This window comes from Carassius gibelio, chromosome B5, assembly GCF_023724105.1.
Source record: "Carassius gibelio isolate Cgi1373 ecotype wild population from Czech Republic chromosome B5, carGib1.2-hapl.c, whole genome shotgun sequence".
NCBI lineage: Eukaryota > Metazoa > Chordata > Actinopteri > Cypriniformes > Cyprinidae > Carassius > Carassius gibelio.
Window position 1 is genome coordinate 41,596,146 of NC_068400.1, and position 13,894 is coordinate 41,610,039.

A 13,894-nucleotide genomic window follows, 5' to 3' on the forward strand; every position below is an offset into this window, starting at 1 on the left:
TACTTAGTGATACTAATGATTTGTTCACAATTCAGACTGCTCCAGTTCAACTTCAGAGAAGGAGACTATTACGAGCAAAGCTACTGTAAAACTTTGAAGATATATAAAAGGAAGTTTAATGCCAAGGAGGTGAGAAAATTACATCATTTGAATTACTGGGTGAACTGTTCCTTTAACGGTCTCTGTTGCCTTGCTCAGTAGCACACAGCACTTTGCCTTTTGAAATAAATCTATGTCAAGTTTGGCATCTTGTCAGGTTTTCAGTTGCAGACAGTATGCTCGGGTTTGTTTGTTTGTGTGTGAGTATCTGTGTGAGTATGTGGGTAGACGAGAGCAGAGCACTGCCGTTTTTAGCAGCCTGCTAACAAACTGATTATGTCTAACAAGATGTTTTGAGAGCCATCACATACATAAACACACTACATGAGGTGCTTCGAGAGAGAGAGAGAGAGAGAGAGAGAGAGAGAGACAGACAGCAACAGGAAGAGAAAATACAGCAGGCGACAGAGGAGAAAACTCTGCTGCCATTGCTTTCTGATTACTGTAGAACTGTTTGAGATTTCCATATGCAAGTATAAAAACTTTCCAAAAGTTTTGCAATCATATCTGTTTTAGTCAAGTCCTTAACATTTTATCATTCAAGAGCAAGAAGACTAATTTAAAGAAACAGAAAATCATGTTTGGTGATAGTAAGGTTTTTAAAGAAGTCTCTCATGCTCACTAGACTGCATTTACTTGATCAAAAGTACAGTTAAAACTGTAATATTGTAAACTTATTACAATTTTAAAAGTTACCTATTTTAATCTATTTGAAAATTTTATTACTGTGATTCAGCTGAATTTACTCCAGTCTTCAGTGTCACATGATCTTTAAGAAATCATTCTAAAATCCTGATTTGCTGCTCAATAAATATTTCAGATTATCATCATCATCAAAGTTGAAAACAGTTGTGCTGCATAATATTTTGTGGAAACTTTGACAAAAGAACATAATTTCTTTGCATCCTCATTAACTAATTGCCATGACTTTAGTTTTAGTGTAAACAACCAATTTTACTTTTGTCTGCTGAAGAAAGAATCATTTGGGTTTGAATCACATCTAGTGGTCGACCTGAAAAATGGCAAATATCGGCCGATATATCGGTTTTGGCTCTCACTCGTTCTCTTGTTCGTCCTCGTCGTTAACAGTTCTGTCTAATACAGATAGAAGTATGTCTAATAATTTAGATAGAATGGTTAAACAAAAGGAATTAATGTATACAGAAAGTATTATAAGGATTGCTTTTATATTAGGCCTATTAGTAATAGAAAGGCAAACATTACTTCCTTTGTTTACTTCCTTTTTATTATATTTGTATTAAATATTTATTTGTGAAAAATACATGTCGTCTAAAGTATACGTATGGTTTATTTTACACATTTATTTTTTAATCCATTGTCAAATGATTTCAAATTTCTTCAATATTAATAATAATAATTTTTTTTAAATAATATCGGCATTATATCGGCTAACTGCCCCCCTGATTTCCAAGATATCGGCATCGACTGTCAAAAAAAACACATATCGGTCGACCACTAATCACAGCATTTTATACTAAGGGATTATAAAACGATTAAAATCTAAGCATTTATCAATCTTGTCATGCCTACGGCAAGTATATTTAAGCATCAGATTTCCAAATGAAAGTTCACTCTCTAACACTTTGGTCTCAGGAAACTTGACACGTGAAATTCAGTCCAGGACTCTCAGCAGAAAGCAGCGCCCAGAGAATTCAACAGTGAAGTGATTAGTTGTGTATACATTTTAAAAATGCCCGCAATGCGGTCAGCACCTCGGATCACAAGCCAGCAGCCTAGAGAAATTCTAGCAAGATTTCAAAGGACCAAACGCCACAGAGGCATTTCATAGCTGTGTGAAGCATGTACGTGCACCACACCCATGTGTCAGCAGGGTTTGGAGAGATTATTGCGGGGCTGGTGCCAACCACCCCACCTCCCCTTCTTCATGGAGTGCAGACCGACAAATAAAATAGGTGTTGTGTAGTACAACATACAGCTAGGAGTGAGAATCACAGTAATTTCACAGCCTAAATAGACATGCTTTGAGCTTTTCCAAAAACGTCAGGTCAGGAAATCACACAATTAGTGATTACTTTAACCAAAGCTTTGTTAGATCTCTCTCTGGCTCTGCGAAGCGTTAAGGAAGTGGCGTTGAGACAGAAACACTATTGTGCTTTCTGCACTAAACAATGGCTGTTATTTAGCCTGTGGGGTCCAAATGCGTGTTAGCTCATTTACTCTTTACGTCTGCCAAAATTCCTGATATGGATCCTATTACAAAACCAATAAACAGCCAGACAGTGTGCCAGTTCTGAAGCGTACAGAATAAACCTGCCCAAGGCACGGGCTGCGGGAGTCCAGCGTTTCTGAAAAGAGAAGTGAATGGCTCTTAAGACTTAACCGAGGTGGTCTTCTGCATCCTCTAGGAAAAAAGAAACTGCCAAATCAAAAAGTATCAGCCAGCCATAATAACAAAACAATCCCAACAGTAATTTAATCGTTCAACCTCCACTGCACTAAAAAAGGTGTTAAAGTGGTCATGAACAATTTAATTTGGAAAAAAGAATTGAAAAGCGATATTCGCAAAAATTTGATGCATTAACAATTTTACAAATTATTTTGCTATAACTGCTCAAAAATAAAAGTTAACAACAGGCAAGAGATCACATAATTGACAAGCTAACTTAGATTGGTCACACACGCACTGTTTTTTTTTTGTTTGTTTGTTTTATTAGCGTGCATTATTTATAATCTTTTAGAACTTTTTTTTATTTTTAGATTTTAATATTTTACAGAAATGTTTCTTTTCAACTATCCATTCATCAGTGAGAACTGGAAAAAAAAAAATCAGATTTTTTACTATTTCACAGTAATGCCATTTTACTGTATTTTTGATCAAATAAATGAAGTCTTGGAAAGTATAAAAAAAGAACAGTAGTGTGATGTTTGAAAATTATTGAAAACTATTTTAAGACTGGCTATAACAACTTTTTTTAAAAGGCTTATATGAGTTTAAGTAACAAATATAGGATATATTGCATAGGAAACAAAACAAAAATAAAAATTCGCAATCTTTTGAATTTAAAGACTATGAGCACATGTTTTACCGTAAAAAAAAAAAAAAGCATGTATTGAGAAAAAAACTACAAAAACATCTTATTTATATCTTCATGGTTATGAAACAATGTGGTTACATATTTCACATTCAAAAACGTTAGCCAATCCAAACAGTGCCTTAATCAGCTTTAATACAGTCCAAAAGTCCACCCATGTGATAAAGACCAGTTAGCATGGGCTGTTTAATCCTCTTGTTAGAAGCTTTCACTTTCACAAACACCAATCTAGAAGTAAAAAGCACTGCCATGAATTGGAAAGCTAGCAGACAGCTGCAGGTATTACAGACCTTATTGGGTTAAAGGGTCAAGGAAAGGACAGAAAGCGGTTATAACATTAAATTAAAATTTTTGATTCAAGAAACATTTGCATTAAAAGTTGACCTTGAGGAAAAATGACAATGATCAAAAAATGTTTATGACCTCGTTATTTCATGATGTGGCATTTATGAAGTGTGCTAAATCCACATCCATCACTGCTGTCATCTGATGTCACGTCACTAAGGTTAAAACATCGGACAGAAAAAGACAATTTTCCACTAACAACTGCAATACAGTTGACTTGAAACTGATGCCAGTCAAGCACAACAGTGTCCCTCCCCGCAGACTAGGGTGTTTTTCTTTTATTTCTAGTGAAGTGTCACTCATGTGCTTTAGCAGCAGTGTGTGTGTGTGTGTGTGTGTGTGTGTGTGTGTGGGCATGTGTGTGTAGCAGTGTGCTATTTCCAGCCTCAACGCAGCCAGACTGTGAGGGCCTCTCTGTTGCTCAGTCGAAAAGCTACAACATCAACATAACAGCTGCTCCCCACAAACACCATTTGACCATGTGAAAAACACGCTGTATAGCCTCTAATGGCATTTACATGAAAAAAAGAAAATAAAAAACAATGCCGTAGACACACAGCACTGTATTTACAAGATAAAAATTTCAATTAGATATACCAAATGCTACAAAGTCATGTCAATGTCAATGGTTTCATATTTTAGAAACCAAAAATATTTCAATAAATCAAAATTTAACCCAAATATAAAGTGTTCTATAAATGTACTTAACATCAGGCCATTCGATTGTATATTAGTCTCTTTATCAGCCTTCCATCACTTTCTCCCCAATGGATCCTGAATGGGTGCCGTCAGAATGACAGCTGATAAAAACATCACAAAAATCCACACGCAGCTCAACCTACAGCTTTTCACTTCACAAGACATTAACTGATGGACTGGAGTGGTGTGGAACACTTGTGAAATACTGTGATGTTTTCATCAGCAGTTTGGACTCTCATTCTGCCGGCACCCATTCACTACAGTGGATCCCATTGTGAGGTGTTCTAATGAAGATGGACTGACGGCGAGTACATTTTCAGTAGACTTCAAATTTTGGGTGAACTTTTCCTTTAAAAAAAACAAACATTAAAATGTATTGATATTACCATGAATTGCATAGGCCCAACAATATGCAGAATAATTAACATGACAGACTTGTAAATGCTTAAACAGCAGTGAAAGTGTCATTTGCAGTCTGCATGTTTCTAAATGACAGTTGAATTGCAATAGGTTCATGCTCTCAGCAGCCAGTAATTCACCACACACAGCACAATGTGGTCAGCACAAATCATGTTTATCCTCTGTAAGTGAACCCATATTTAATGTTGTGTGGTTCATATTTCTCTCAAAGAATGAGGCTAGTTTTAAGTGAAAGACACATCCGTGATGAAAAACAATACAGTATTATTAGACATGTGTCCATAGATGATAAAAAATAAAATACATAGAAAGCCCTTTATAAAAAAGATATGCCTATTTATTTCACTGTACAAACCATCCATGATTATTAAAAATTAGTAACTACTTCTCCAAGTTTATGTCTATGGCGATACACGCATGCATGTTACTCCGGCTACAATAGTCCAAAAATAATCACTTATTTTAAATGTGCCATAGTGATTTGGGATTAGACAAAAAGGCGGTTTGGTAGATGAATTTATGCTGTACTCACTCATCATATACATTTTGCAAATTCTGAACACGGTTCAAGCTACATAGTGTTGCTTTAACAGAGCCATTGTTCTGAAACACACAATGACTTTGCTTACAATTTGCAAAAATCAGAGTACACGACACGAGAAAACCTCTTCATTCCAGTTGACATGCCATTTTAATTTTTCTGATTATTAAATGTTAATTATGCATACTGCACAGCACAAATAAACTTGCATATTTATGTATGTTACTGGCCACTGTTTATTGTGATTAAAACCACATAGATTAATGTCATAATGGTTACTACGATAATGAGATTAGTTGCATTATTTTGATCGTTTGCATTATGAGGGAGCATGTAAACACACTCAATGACTCTGGCACAATAATCCTGTTCTAGAATGTTAACATCACACCTGTAAGATTGCTGGCACATGTCTTTCCAAGACATCAGACCCCCATCCAGAACTTGCCTACAGACAATAAAACCACATTTACACTGGAAGCAACCAGCATTGACTCCCGCTGTGACAGCTTGAGGATGTCTACTCTGGAAGTGTTGATGCTGCACGTCAATGTTCACTAACCACAGATCATCGCCACGCTCGAGACTACACTTCAGCAACAGTAAAACGGAAGAAGTAGCGTTTATATATTTTTTCGGCATATAAAAATATCTGTACAGCCTAGGTCTGCACTATGAAGTTACGCAGTAATAGAAAAGTTAGCCTATATGGGTATGCTTTATCTGTCAGTTTTCTGGAAAGGTGTGGCACCATAGTTCCACCTCTGTTCTATAATTCCTACTTATTTCTAATTCTGTACAAGCATACCTACTGTATCTAATCAGAATCTAAGTCTCCACTTAACCATTTAAAAGTCTTGGAATCACGGGGGACGAGTTCGGTGGAGAGTTCCAGAGAAAAGCAGCTCTGGCTGTTTTTGGCTCATGCTGGAGGAAATATGATTATGCAGAAGTGGAACGGTTTCATCAGCACCTGGAGCGGTGCGTGAGAGGGGAGGTTAGGGCCGAAAATAGGGGGGGATTTATGAAGTGAGCACATACTTTAGCCCTGGCAGGAAGTCATTAAGCTGTAAGCCAGAATACAGAGTGAAGCACTGGCATCTGAGCCACTGCTGCGGCCGTAGCTTTAAACGCTACAGTATATGGTTCATCATTTCAGCCATCTTTTAGTCAAACAATCAAGATGACACCTCTTGAACTGTGGTGGTGGTGGTGAAAGGGCAGCGTGGTCGCTCAACTTCCGTTTATGTGCTGCTGACGCTGGCTAATTCAGAATGATGTTTATACGCAGTGTGTTATTCTAGACAGAAAAAGAAAGGACATCCCAGCTAACAGTGAAGGTTCTCAGAAATGTACATTCTGGCTATTCTGGTTCACTCAAAGCTATGAACAAATGTTTTTTTTTTTTTTTTTCAGTACCATTGATAGAACGTATGTGCTCTTTAAAAATGTTCTTATAGTCTTAGCACAAAAAAAAAAAAACACTATATACAGATTCATGCACCTTTTAATTTCTTAATATTGAATATAGAAGTGACTGTTAATGCAACCTATTGACACTTTTTGTTCAAACAGAAAGCCAATGTCAAAACCCATTTGACCACTATTTCCAGGGCTGTTGAATGCTTGAATCTGATTGGTTTATGAATGTTCCAAAGCATGCAGTTATTTACTGGGAAATGCACAGATAAAGTAGTTCCAGGCCGGTCTTGATCGCATTAAATGCCCATATCACTTCACCAAATGATTTTTTTATTTAAGGGTCCTTACCGCCTACAGCAGCAAAAGAGCCAAAACACACAACAACACTGACCAAGCAAATAAATATAGTAAACAATACAAAAACAACAATATTGCCACAAAATTACGTTTTATTATGTATGGAAAGCACGGTCTATTTCTCCCGCTCTCTATCCCTTACAAATGCACATACACATACACACACTATGGACACACACGGAAACATGTTGCCAGCTATGCTTTGGCGATTTCATCAGTAATAGCCTAGCAACTTCACAGACACTTAATATATCTCTCAAATACAACATCAGAAAAATGTCTTGAGGTGGTGAGCATAGAATAAGCGGAACAATGAAAATACTGCACACCCAAGATGTATCATGCATTATTTTCTAATAATTCAATGGCCTTTCATCAATTACTCCTTGATATTTTTGGTGTATAAAAATTACTTTTGCAAAATGCAAAAAATGCTAAAATTTATTAAATGGAAGAACATTTTTCAAGAAGTCATCAGATCCGACGGGACATATAAAAACATTTTGCAATGGGTCTGATGACCTTTCCTGCTAACGCTAAGCCAATCAAGATCCAGGTTAACTCTGAAAAGGTTACATAGGCATTAGGCCTTTCATTTCACACCAATCAACAAAGCGTAAATGTACTAAGACATACTCGGGCAGGGTAGGAGTGTGAGAGAGCAAGAAAGGCCTCAGAGAACCTCTCCCATCTCCATATCTTATTTCAATGTGGGAATAGCACTCTCAGCAATTATTGTTAGTATCAGTCAGACCATAAAGGCTTCTCCCCGTGGAGCCGACGCAGCTATCTCACGTTCAGAGCAGGAGCTTGTCGACAATTGTTACGCTAATTGCTTTCACAGCAAGCGTCATTTATAAAGAAAACATGCTCTTAGACACACACACAGAGGCTCAACATATAAGACTACACACACACTTATTACAGCTGTGCCAACTAGAAGCAATAATGTACGTGTGTGAGTAATACTGAGAGCGATTTATCAGAAATGATTATGTCGGCAATATTGAATAAAGAAACAATGTGAACATGGTGATGGTTTTAATTAGCTTTTTATTTGACCATTAACTTTAACATTTAACTATTTCTGTGAACAAGTGAATCGATTTAAAACAATTTAACAATTAATTTGCATCGAAAAAAATAGTTCCCTGCAAGGCATTTTTTCATGTTAAAATGTTTTAGTAAAACGTTATGTACTGTTAGTGCTCTTCACCATTTATTGTGAGAGCTCAACTGTGATATGAATTTATGAAAAATAAATAAGCAATAATTAGCAACTTCAAAGTCTTCAGGCCTTGTTTGATATATTTGGCCGACAAACCTGTGCATATAATGATTTGAAACTTGTTTGGAGAAATTATTCATCAACACCCAGAAACAAGCCGGCAAACCACAACCACAACTCAGAAAACCAAAAGCCCTGAAAACGAAAGTCAAAACAGGCTCCAACACGTCGGAAACAAGTTCATAGCAAACACTTCTATGATGTCAGAGAGAACTACACAAGTCAAAAAACATGCATATGCTCATAAATCATAGCAGGAAAACATATCCTCAAATTCAACATGCAAGTGTTTAACAGTAATAGTTTTCACAGGATGAGAAACTCGGACTAGGGAAGCTCTGCATGTTTGAAAAGAAAACACTATTACTTAATGAGCCAATTATGACTCCTCTCAATTTCTTCCCCATTATTTTTATTGCAATTTTCAGAGGAGCACTAACGCTAGTCAGTCGTTTCGGTCTTCCCTGAACAGATTTCTCTGCCAGCGGGTGCTTCGTGAAAAAAAAATAATAATAAATTGCCAGAAAATAGTACAAGTGGAAAATAAGGTGAATTTTCAAACTTGGCCTTGAAAAGGTTTATTGCTTACTGTTTACAGTCTCTCGCAGAACATTGTGTTGACTAGTGTCGAAGTCAAACAAATACTAATGAAAAACTATATCACCTCACCTCGATTAAATCTTAAAAAAAGATTTTCATTAGAATTCCCTCATGTCCACCTCTTCATCTCCAACACTCACTTGTTCACTCTCTCCGAGAGACAAACATGCAGAGGTCAAAAAACATCCATCTCTCCACCCTCCTGTCTGATTTGCAATGTATTTAGAACAGTTATCAATATAGGTTTGACACCTTTAGACCCGGAAATGTGCAAATATAGACAAACATGTTTTCATCATCATTCTCATATCTTAAAAGGGGTCATGATGAGACATTAAAACATCCTTGATCTTTTGACATCTGACTGGCTCTAGAACAAGACACTTATAAATAGTTTTACATCACTGAACCACAGGCCCATTAAACTGATGTTTATTCACTTCACAAATAATAAGTATACTATTTTATAATGCCTTGTGACTTTTTTGGATGATGTTTTACAAAACACTTAATCATGTGCATTAACAAGGGGCCATTTAAAAAGGTAAATGGCAATGTAAAGCAATGATGTCATGTTAGCCAATCGGTGGCTGTTAAGTGACCTTTAAAAAAAATAAAAAATAGTAATGATTTTTACACGCAAAAACTAAGTAAACCTCACTGAACATTCAAATAGAAAATTAAAATCCATTCACGATGACTTTAAAGAACTCACCAAACTGGAGACGTCACATTCCAGTACAATGCTTTATCGAAGGCACTTCCCAAAAAATCCTGAGTTTCCACAATGATACCATCAGCCTCGACTTTGTTTTAACTATTTATCACTGAAAGTGATGTTCATTTCTGTGTCAGTGAAGTCGTACAGTCACGATGAGGCAAAACAGAGATCGGATAACACAGAAATGCAAATGAAACACTTCACAATAACATAACATATCATTATACAATTAAAATTCCAACTTTTCCAACATCCTGTTTCCAGCAAAACCACACACTAACACAAGCCTCCTCGTTCTCATGAGGGGGAATAACTGCAGCATTCGTATCAATTAAGTACTTCATTACACAGAAGGATTTAAAGGGCTGGGAGGCATTATGTAATTTTGCTAAAATGCATCTCAAAGCTTTTACCACACCACATCACATCCCGCAGCTGACATTTCAATCTCCCCGGAAAATTCATAGACACAGCAGGTAAGCGGATTCAGAAGCAAATCATCAAGTAGCAAACAAATGCATCGGATGGATTTCTTTTCCTTTGCCAGATGGAGAGCTCTGCTCACTTAACTGTTCATCAGACATGCAAAACACGAGGAAAAGTTCACAGAAAGATGCATTTATCTGCAGTGGCCTGAATTACGCTGCTCGTGTGGGTGGATTCTCAAAAGAATCATGCCAACTAGAACATCTGCTAAATCCTTATATTAAGTGATGCGCTATGAGCAACTTACATGAGCAGAACTAGTCTCTAAGGCTCAGATCTTCACTGTTATCAGTGTTTGTTATCAAAAATGAATGCATTTATGAAAATTTAACCTGTACACATCTGCAAAGCAGAGAAATTACCACTCAATTAGCACGTTAATGTTTAAATGAACACAACCTGACTTTTTTTATATAACCGTAACACATAAATCATTCACTCTCGGAAGGTACTCTGTCAACTGTTTTCACAGTCAATGTAGAAGCATATCTCTGTTTGTTTTTGTGACTGAGCCCTGTTTTACAGCTCACTGCTCATGTTAGGTCAATGTCATTTGTCATGAACGTACCCACCCAGGCTCACACTCACTAACCAATAACCCTCCACTTCAGCGGACTATACAACGCTCCACAAGGCTGTTTGGACAACACCTATGATGTAAAGCCGTTGTTCACTTGCCCTTATTAGCTTCTCTATTGGTACAACATGTTTAAACACACTTGATGAATCAATGATCCTGTCTGGAACACACACACATTCACTCTATGAAGGTTTACAGTAGTTCCCCTTGACTTACAGAAGCAAACAGGACATAATGCTGGTGATTTCTGTTTTGTCAATATCAAACACGAAAACAAAATGACTAGATCGATGTTGAACTTACAACTTTACGGTTTCTGATTAAAGAAAACAACAAAAAAAGTAGGGCTTTAAGTTAAATATCTATGCAGTGTAACTTGGATTAAATAGAAATCACAATTATCTTTCTAGCTAGTTTGCTTTAAAATATGATTAATATTTTAGGTACACATTAAATAGCCAATTCAAAGTCAGTGTGGCACCCAACAAGTACGAAGCCATATTTGGTCAAAAAACAAAAACAAAAACAAAGAAACAGATATAATGGAGTTCCTCATAACTGTGTCAAGGGAGGTCATTGGGTTAAACGAAATTATACATCACAGATTTAACCTTAAAAAAAACTATTGCTGTAGGTCAAATGAGTAACCCCAAAAACGTCTTGATATTACATTAATTACAATTAAACTCCCAAGTACATTATTTTACTTCTCTTCATTAACAAAATAATATAAAAACAAAACCATAAAAACCACAACTTCCCAATATTTTTAAATGAATCCTTCAAGCACTTAAACACATGATAAACTCAGGTCACTACTGAATTTCTTGTTATTCAAAGCTCAAACAGACCCTTCATAATGTTCACTGCCAAACAAACAGCAACAACCGTGTGACCTCTGTGACGTCACGACGGGAACTATCACTGTATTATGACGTCAGAAAACGCTCACATGGAACGGCACTTCTGGAATGCGACATTGCGACGAGAGAAAACACCTGTTCAGCACACGGCGAGCAGTTATGTCATCACAATCACATTAATAAATAATAAACTTAGACGTGGTTCGAATAAGAAACCCGGTTCTTACCTCGAGACGGTCCAAACTGATGAAACTGGCTATAGCAAATCCATCAATAATATCCTCCTCTTGAGAACCAGACTCGCGTCTCTTCCTCCGGGGGGGTCTCGGGGTTTTGCTCGAGGAGGTCGAGCGCGGCGGAGCGTTTTTACCGGGACTTCGCTCCCGTTCGGAACCAGACGAGGGGCTCCGATTTTGGGCTTCCCCGGCGCGCGCCTCCCGTTTCCGTCCCCTCTCGCGCTGCGAACGGGATCTGCGACTCTGCTTCACTTTCCCTTCCATTTTAAAATCGGTGCGATGTCCTCCCTCCGCCCCCCAGGATTTTTTTTTTTTTTTTAAATGACACTCGATCACGTCTAAACCAATCGATTCCACACGATCAATAAAACGCAACCATAGATACTGGAGCCTGTAAACAATTTACAGTATGACCTTGGATGTTAAGATCCGTAACGTGGTAAACAAACAAATGTGATCATGCAGGTTGAGCCGTGTGTGTGTGTGTGTGTGTGTGTGTGTGTGTGTGTGTAATCCAAAGCACGGCGTCACAGGACCGAAACGCCTTGCTTTATTTAAACAGGTGCGAAATGGGTGTTTAATTACGGTCGCGTGGATTCCAAGCGCACGGCAACTTTGTTGCAACAGAATACAACAACATCAGTGTGTGTGTGTGTGTGTGCTGCAGACCGCACGCTGGATTCACGTTGCTGGCCCTGCTTTAATTTCCACCCGATCCATGACCCGCTGTGCCAGAAATAACAAAATAAGCATCCGCGTGTTTGTCAAAGAATCCACGAAAAGGAACTCATGCATCGGCAAGTTTCAATGTGAAGAGACGCCACGGAACCATCCGAGACGACACGGTCCGCGTCCAGCTGAGAACACTGTAATATCCCCCAGAAATCCTTCTTCAGCACACAATCCGACAAAAACAAACCATATCCAACCAGGAAAAGAGTTCTTTATCCAGCGGAGAGTAAGTTGAACGCCTCCATTCCTGAACGCTGTCCGCGCGCCGCGGCTGAAGGGAAACGTCGGTGTGTTTGTCGGAATACGCGAAGCTTCGCTCGGTGGCTTTAAAGAGACAGCGGATGATTCACATCTCCTGTTCCCTCTGTTCTTGCTCGTCAGATATCGCACTGCGAAGTGTAAACGCTCGGAGTCTTACAAACTGACGTACTTCCGCCACTTCGGCAATTGCCAGAGGAAGTGAGCTGGTTTATTATATTACTCCTAGGAACTTATTTTTTTGGTGGCATGTCGTTTGCAGGGTGTTTCTCGTCTGTGACGTCCGCCTGTCAGCGAGAGACAGATGCTCATCAGTGCAGCTGCTTCAGAAGCCTCTTCTCCATCATACAGTTACACTGAGAACTTGTGCATCGTCTGCCTCTCTTACACATGCAATTACCTTTAACCTATAGTTGCATTGAAGGGGAATGATCAATTAAAACCGTCACCTCATTTGAGTTTCTGTGGCTCAAGTGGTAGAGCATTGCAGTAGCAGCGCAAATTTGTGGGTTCAATTCCCAGGGAACACAGGTTAGGTAAAAAAATTGTTAGCCTCAATGCACTCGCTTTGGATAAAAGTGTCTGCTAAATGCATACATTTATTACACAGCATTTCTGGATTCTATCCCCATTATTCCTATATATCTTTCTATACACATTATATCTATCTATCATCATGACTCAAGTTCCCTGTCACATTTGCTTTAGTGTTTGCACAACTGAAGAGTGTTGGTGCAATCATGTCAGTATTTTAAAACCAAGTTGTGATTAACTGTAAGCCTGTTCACAACTCATTCATCACATTGACATGCCCAGTTTAGATTTGTGGACACAAAGCTCAGGGGAGGAAACTGATGAGACACTTCAAGCCACACTCAGCAGCCACAGACCCGAGGGAATGCATTACTATCACAGCAGGAGATAACGGTGGTCTCACTAAAGTAGCCCACAATCACACATCACTGAATTATTCAGGGGAATCTGTTATTTTCAGCTGTGTATGAGTTGTTGTGTATGATTGTGCAAATGCATAACTTATACTGGCGGCAAATTACAGGCATTGCATGCAATAAAAAACAATTGATACAAACTACAGTATTTATTTTTTTCATTACATTTAAATGAGAGGTGGCTCATTACTAAGTCAGTTTGGTTAATATATATATATTATCT

General features: G+C 38.0%; 1 protein-coding gene across 15 annotated transcripts in view; it reads right to left on the reverse strand.

Moving 5' to 3' along the window:
* The window catches only part of LOC127958845 (autism susceptibility gene 2 protein homolog), a 249,998-nt gene extending 237,017 nt beyond the window's left edge, over positions 1 to 12,981 (reverse strand). For 7 of the 15 annotated variants that reach the window (XM_052557868.1, XM_052557865.1, XM_052557874.1 and 4 more), the window contains exon 1: positions 11,723 to 12,979. In XM_052557868.1, coding sequence (XP_052413828.1) covers positions 11,723 to 11,995 — 273 coding nt within the window. In that variant the 5' untranslated portion in view covers positions 11,996 to 12,979. Of the gene's footprint in view, positions 1 to 11,722 lie in introns of all 15 variants that reach the window. The other 8 variants (XM_052557872.1, XM_052557867.1, XM_052557866.1 and 5 more) reach the window with 4 other exon arrangements.
* Positions 12,982 to 13,894: the final 913 nt, after the last annotated feature.